This window comes from Nuphar pumila, chromosome 15 (genome assembly GCF_984573655.1).
Source record: "Nuphar pumila chromosome 15, dmNupPumi1.hap1.1, whole genome shotgun sequence".
Lineage (NCBI taxonomy): Eukaryota > Viridiplantae > Streptophyta > Magnoliopsida > Nymphaeales > Nymphaeaceae > Nuphar > Nuphar pumila.
The window spans coordinates 45,412,961-45,418,960 of record NC_143263.1 but is presented as its reverse complement, the minus strand read 5'-3'; the positions used below and the strand labels follow the sequence as shown (position 1 = coordinate 45,418,960).

The 6,000-nt window shown below is 40.5% G+C and overlaps 1 protein-coding gene across 2 annotated transcripts in view; it reads left to right on the top strand.

The window, feature by feature from the left end:
• Positions 1 to 4,327: 4,327 nt before the first annotated feature.
• The window catches only part of LOC149815301 (hypersensitive-induced response protein 1), a 43,714-nt gene continuing 42,041 nt past the window's right edge, over positions 4,328 to 6,000 (top strand). Inside the window, exon 1 of one of the 2 annotated variants that reach the window (XM_089990310.1) lies at positions 4,328 to 4,446. Coding sequence is in view for 1 of the 2 variants with exons in the window: in XM_089990309.1 (XP_089846435.1) it covers positions 4,408 to 4,446 (39 nt within the window). In the remaining variant the exon portion in view is untranslated. The remainder of the gene's footprint in view (positions 4,447 to 6,000) is intronic. The other variant, XM_089990309.1, reaches the window with a different exon arrangement.

Below are 6,000 nucleotides of genomic sequence, written 5' to 3'. Positions count from 1 at the left end.
AAATTAGAAATTAGAAATTAGAAATTAGAAATTAGAAATTAGAAATTAGAAATTAGAAATTAGAAATTAGAAATTAGAAATTACAGTGAAACAAGAAAGTCAAGAGAATAAGACACAAGCTGAGTTCAAATAATGATAAGATTTATATTTTTACTAAACAAATATGATATTCTAAATATTTATATTATATCAAATAACAATGTCTAAAATATTTATATAAACTACTTAAACACTACTCGTCTAGTTGTTTTAGATGCAAAAATATTTATCAAATCAGTATAATCAAGTTGTTCAACCATTTCTTTCTCAATTGACAACATAGCCAATCCATTCAATCTGTCCTGAGACATAATTGATCCAATATAATTCTTGATTAACTTCAATTTTGAGAAACTTCTTTCCGATGATGCAACGGTAACTATTATTGTTAGCAAAATCTTATAAGCAATATAAGCATTTGAGAATAAACCATTCAGTTTCGCCAAATAACATAGTACATCAATTGCCGTTCTTTCAGTGGTTAAATAACACCTCAGGGTCATCAACTCTGTAGATAAATCATAACCATCAATATTTGAACGTCCATCATGACTTAAAAATTTATCAAGCTTCTCACAATACTTCTTTAAGCTATTTAAGGGATCGGTTTCAGTCTTCAACTTCTCTAAGTTTAACAAAAATCCAAGTCTCTTCATATTGTTTAAATTGTTCAAACCGGAGTTGAAGGAAAGATCGAGCTTGATCAATTATAAACAGAAAATATTCTACTCTAAAAGATTCTTTACTTGATAGTATTACATCGTCACTGCCACTTTCATCAAACTGTTTCTTTCTTCGGGTTATGCATTTTTCTCGAAATTTAGGTTCAAACCTCATGTCACTTGCTAGTTTCTTAGCTTCATCCATGACACTGGAAAATGGGAAACTCCGGGAGCGAATGCGAAACTCCCCACAATGGTCAAAGAGGGAGATTTCATGCACAAATCCTCTGAATATGGAAAAAACAAACTAATATTTGGTTTCAGCACCAACCCATTTGGTTTCTCAGAAGATCAAATGGAGACTCTTTTCAATTCCACCACAGATGGGAACCACCCTTATGGCAACACGGTAGCACCATGATCGTACACATCACATTCCAAAGAGTAAAATGGTAAATTTTTATTGACAATTTCCCTTAAATTTATAAGAACTGTAAGACATGAAGAAAAAAGTGCATGGTGGTGGCAAAATTAACCAGAAGAATTGCCTTTTTCAAGAAAAAAAGAATAAAAAAAAAGATCAGTAGCAAGTAAAAAGCCATGTAAGCACGCAAATGGGCATAGACCAATAGAACCTAATGGTGGAAAATTGACTAAAAGAACACGAGAAATCAAGAAAGATGGTGAGGGTAGGGAAAAAATAAATGGAGAAATGAGAGTGGTCAGTGGTGCAAACTCCTCAAAGGACAAAGGAAGTTCTAAAACAAGAGAACATTAGAAAAGAAACACAGCATGTAAGGAAGGTCTAATTTGAGAAACAATATGCCCAACATACAGGAGCCAGAAACCATCAAGAGAAGAAAGATGAAAATTTGGTCCAATAAAATATCAAGGAGACGTGATGCTAGAGATTGTAGGTGAAAAAGAAAATGAAGAACAAATTACTTTGAAGCAATGTGGTAAAAATTGTCATAAAAATGACAAGATTTATGATCATATCTTATGATACCGTAACATATAGATCATTGCATTGCATCTATACATATCATACAACACAGTGTGTCGTACACTATCGCCAAAAAAAGTAGGTTCTTTTAATATCTGGACATTTTAGCTCGGATCCATTATAGGGACTAGTAAATTGGAAAAAGAATTGATTCCTAAAAAGAATTGATTGTTCCTTTTCTAAACAAATGGGGGGAGCTCGGGCCTTAAAAATGGGCCCCTAAAATTTTTTTGGGCCCAGGGGCCCTGAGGCCCAAGCCTCATTGGCCTCTTTACAGGTCCGGCTCTGGGTCCAGGTCTGTTATAAAATTTCACAAACTATACCCGGGTCCATGTATTAATCGAATCTTCGGGTCCGGGTCTTAATCAGGTCTTCTTAGGATTCAGTTCTGGTGGGATCCGGGTAAACCAGGCCCGTTGACACCCCTACTTGTGTGTGACACTACCAAATATTCAATCGAACAGAAATTTCTCTCACCTTATTTGGCGACTTGCATGGTGGTAACAAACTTGAATTTTGAAGCTCTACGAGGGCTTTGCTTTGTTGAGGGATATGCATTATCTCCATGGTTTATTTCGGAGCATTCACCATCTAAAGATACATATATTAGCAAATATGAGAATAATTGAGAATATAATAGGGGCATTCCCTTTGCTTGAAGCTGTGTCACAATGATTTAGGGACTCGAGGATTCAGGGTTGAAATTTGACTAAAATGTTCAAAAAAAGATAAAAAAAATAGGACACGAGGACATGTTTTTTTTTATTTTTAATCAATAAATTTTTTAATATTTAATATTAAAATGGATTTTATTGAAATAGAATTAAAAAATAATAAAATATTGTTTGAAATCTTAAAATAACATCGTACGTGCTAGTGTTTGAGTCTGCGGTTCTGAGAGTGTCCAATTGTGTCTCCAGGGACACGCAGCCAAAATGGCATGTCCCTGTGGCATAGGATTGAAGCTATTTTTGTGGATCTGTCCACCAAAATCCACAATTCACAAGAAGTACAAAAACCAGGTTTCAACCTGGTTTAGGGCATCATCTATATGGGGCCATAAAGTTCGGGTTCGGAATCAATTCCATTCAATCAAATCATAACTTAAACTTAAGATTTAGATCAACCATGAAGCAAATTGTGTACGATCTGCTTAAATGGTAAGGAGGTGCTTATGGTTCAAATCCAAAGGTAGGATTTGTCAACCAAGGATCTCTGGCCTGTCCGCTTCTGTCTGTCTGGCCAAATAAACTTGAAAAAGACCATTTTATGTATTCAGATTCCAAAAATGTGGACCTAAAATGCTGTGTTTGAGAATTTTGGATCATGATACAAGGCTCCATGCTATATCAGAACCTTTTTAAGCTGCCTGTCCGTGGTTTTTAAAAAAATGAGTGTGTTTGGAGTAGTAGGGTGAGAACTTGGCTGCTAGACGGGTTGTCAAGGTTTTGATTCCCATGACCATCGCCCTTATGTGCAAGCCAACGCGTAGCATAGGTCTCGAGGGCAGGGGTCTTAGTCTCGGAGTGCGTAGGTATGACAGGCTGAGCCAGTGCGACCAAGTCTTTGTACCGGGTAGGGGTGGCAATTTCTGACACGACCCGCCAACCCGCCTCTTAGGCAGGTTCGGATTGGGCTTAAGCCAACCCGTTTAATAAACGGGTCGACCCGCGTAACCTGTTTATTAAACAGGTCGGGTTCGGGTTGGGGGTATGCCAACCCGCCAACCCGGCTGACCCGTTTAATAAACGGGTTAGGCGGGTGGGTCGACCCGCCAACCCGACCCGTCAACCCGACCCGCCAACCTGCCTACCTGCTAACCCGATCCGTCAACCCGCCAACCCGACCCGTGAACCTGAAAACCCGTTTACCCGACCCAACCCATTTATTAAATGGGTTGGCGGGTCGTGTCGGGTTACCCGTTTATTAAACGGGTCGGGTTCGTGTTTGCCACAGCCGACCCGTTTAATAAAAGGGTCGGGTTCGGGTTGAGGTATGCTGACCCGCCAACCCGACCTGCCAACCCGCCAACCCGACCCGATTGCCACCCCTAGTACCGGGTATGGTTTTTTTGGGTTATAAATCCAAAAAAACACCATAAACATTTCTATTCTTATTACATGTGGAACTCCTCAACTTGCTTTAAGCTTTGTTTGGGATCCTTGCCTTGAGAGAGAAGCACTATTTCCATGCCTTGCCAAAACACGGTATTAACTCTTGAGCGTAGAATTGCGAAAGACATCTTTCTTAAGAATGGTCTATAATTGTGATGTGGAACTGCCAACTCCATTTTCAATGCATTCCGCTCCCAAACAGCCGAGAGCAAGAGAGCATCGGCAGGAACGCAACGCACCTCTGATCTAAGGCTCCCAAACATATCCTCTTGATCCAGTATTACCATATACAGTTCAACTTGAGATTCAATCCTACTGCATCATCTCATCCAGGTTTGGATTCAAATCTCTTAAAATTTGTAATCGGATCAACTATGATCCGGACGACTGCATGCGATCCGTTTGCACCCCGCATCATTCTAAAAAATGATAGCGGTAGAACCGTAATTTTCGAAGTTCATGGGGGTAAACTCTTCAGCTTCGGTACCATATATTTGTTCTCGCCCCCAAGAGAGAGAGAGAGAGAGAGAGTCGTCTTCCTTCCGCCCTGCTTCTCCGTTCAGGATCGCGCTGGATCGGGCGCTTTATGAGACTCGGTCACACGCGAGGGAGAGAGTCGTATCGGGTAAGCGAACCGGATCTGGAATTTCCGATCATCTCCTTCCCTTTCTCCTGTAGTATTCATTGGTTTATCCCGAAGATTTCTTTTTCCTTTTTCAGGATGAACTCTTGATTGTTCGCTCGGGAGGTTATTTTCTTGTTTACGTTTCACGAATTGAATGTTTTTTTGGTAAATTATCGTGATTCTGACGTGCCTTGTTGAATCAATCTAAGGGAACCATAGCTTTTTTTCCGGAAGAAAACCCTAATTTCTCGTTGTTGAAACCACGAAAACTGCTCAAATTTTCATGCCTATCGTGATCTTATTACAATTTACGTTCTTTTTTCTTTGGCGTGTAATGTGAGGATTCTTCGATTTGTTGGTCTCTTTGTTTAAATGTTTTTTTTTTAGCAAAATAAAGGGAATAAGGAAATCGTCATTCTGGCAAGCTTCTTCTTATTTTTTGTTTTTGTGTTGTATTGACAGAAAATTTGGTTTATCTTGATGGATTTTTATCTAATTTTCTTGAATTGTTGATTCTTCTGATGCATTCCTTTTTTATTTTCAGAATTTCGCCGCTAAAAATGACGAGAGTAAATTTGGTTTATCAGCTTCATTTCCATGATTTTTTTTTAATGGTGTCGTTCACTCCGATGAAATTTCGGCTTTATTCCTTATTTTGAAATTAGTAAATATATAAGTTGTTGCTTGTTGCTTGTTACCTGCGCTCTTGATCAAATTACCGTTATGCCCCTTCTCTGTTTCGGCTGCCCGATCTTATTGGGCTTGTGCATCAGACCCGGACCCATGGCTGCCCAATACCAGTCTTATTGGGCTTGTGCACCAGACCCGGACCCATGTATCTTTGGCTTGGTCTCTATCTAAAATACTGAGACCTTTTTTGACCCTCACCAATGATCGCGTCGCTTAATGGGCCTGCCCCCTTTGAGGTAAAACCCGAATGACGACACGACCACTGTGCCTAACACTCTCTACCTCCAATTTTTGGCATGAGTCATACGCCAGGTTCAGTACATGGATGCCGATTCCAAGCCCATCTCGGAACTGACCCTCCTTAGACCAAGTCAATGAAAAAGTTGAACCAGTCAGTGCCCTGCCTCTGAGCCCGTGAGAAAAGTGTTTTGGCATCCTCACCGTCTACAACATGCACATCACCTGATCTGATCTGCTCTCTCCGAGTTCTGAGCTTAAGTGCTAAACTCCTCAAAAAATGCCCCAGGGGGTGATGGCGTAGTGGGGGTGGGGCTTGGCTGCTAGACCGGCAGTTAAGGTTCGATTCTCATGAGTGTCACTACTCTGCATAGGCCCTTGAGGCAGGAGTCCTAGCTTAGTAGTTTTACGCTGTTGGCACGATGACCCTTAGGTATGGCAGGGTGAGCCAGCGCTACCAGGTCTTTGTGGCGGATGAGGTTTCTTCGGGTTATAAATTAAAAAAAAAAAAACTCCAAAATGTGGGACCAATGGGGGCGTGGCTCAGGACTGATCAGGCTGACTGGGCCCATTTGCTGGCTGTGATTGGTAAGGAGGAACCGTGGGAAGGCGGCATAGTGGTTTCCA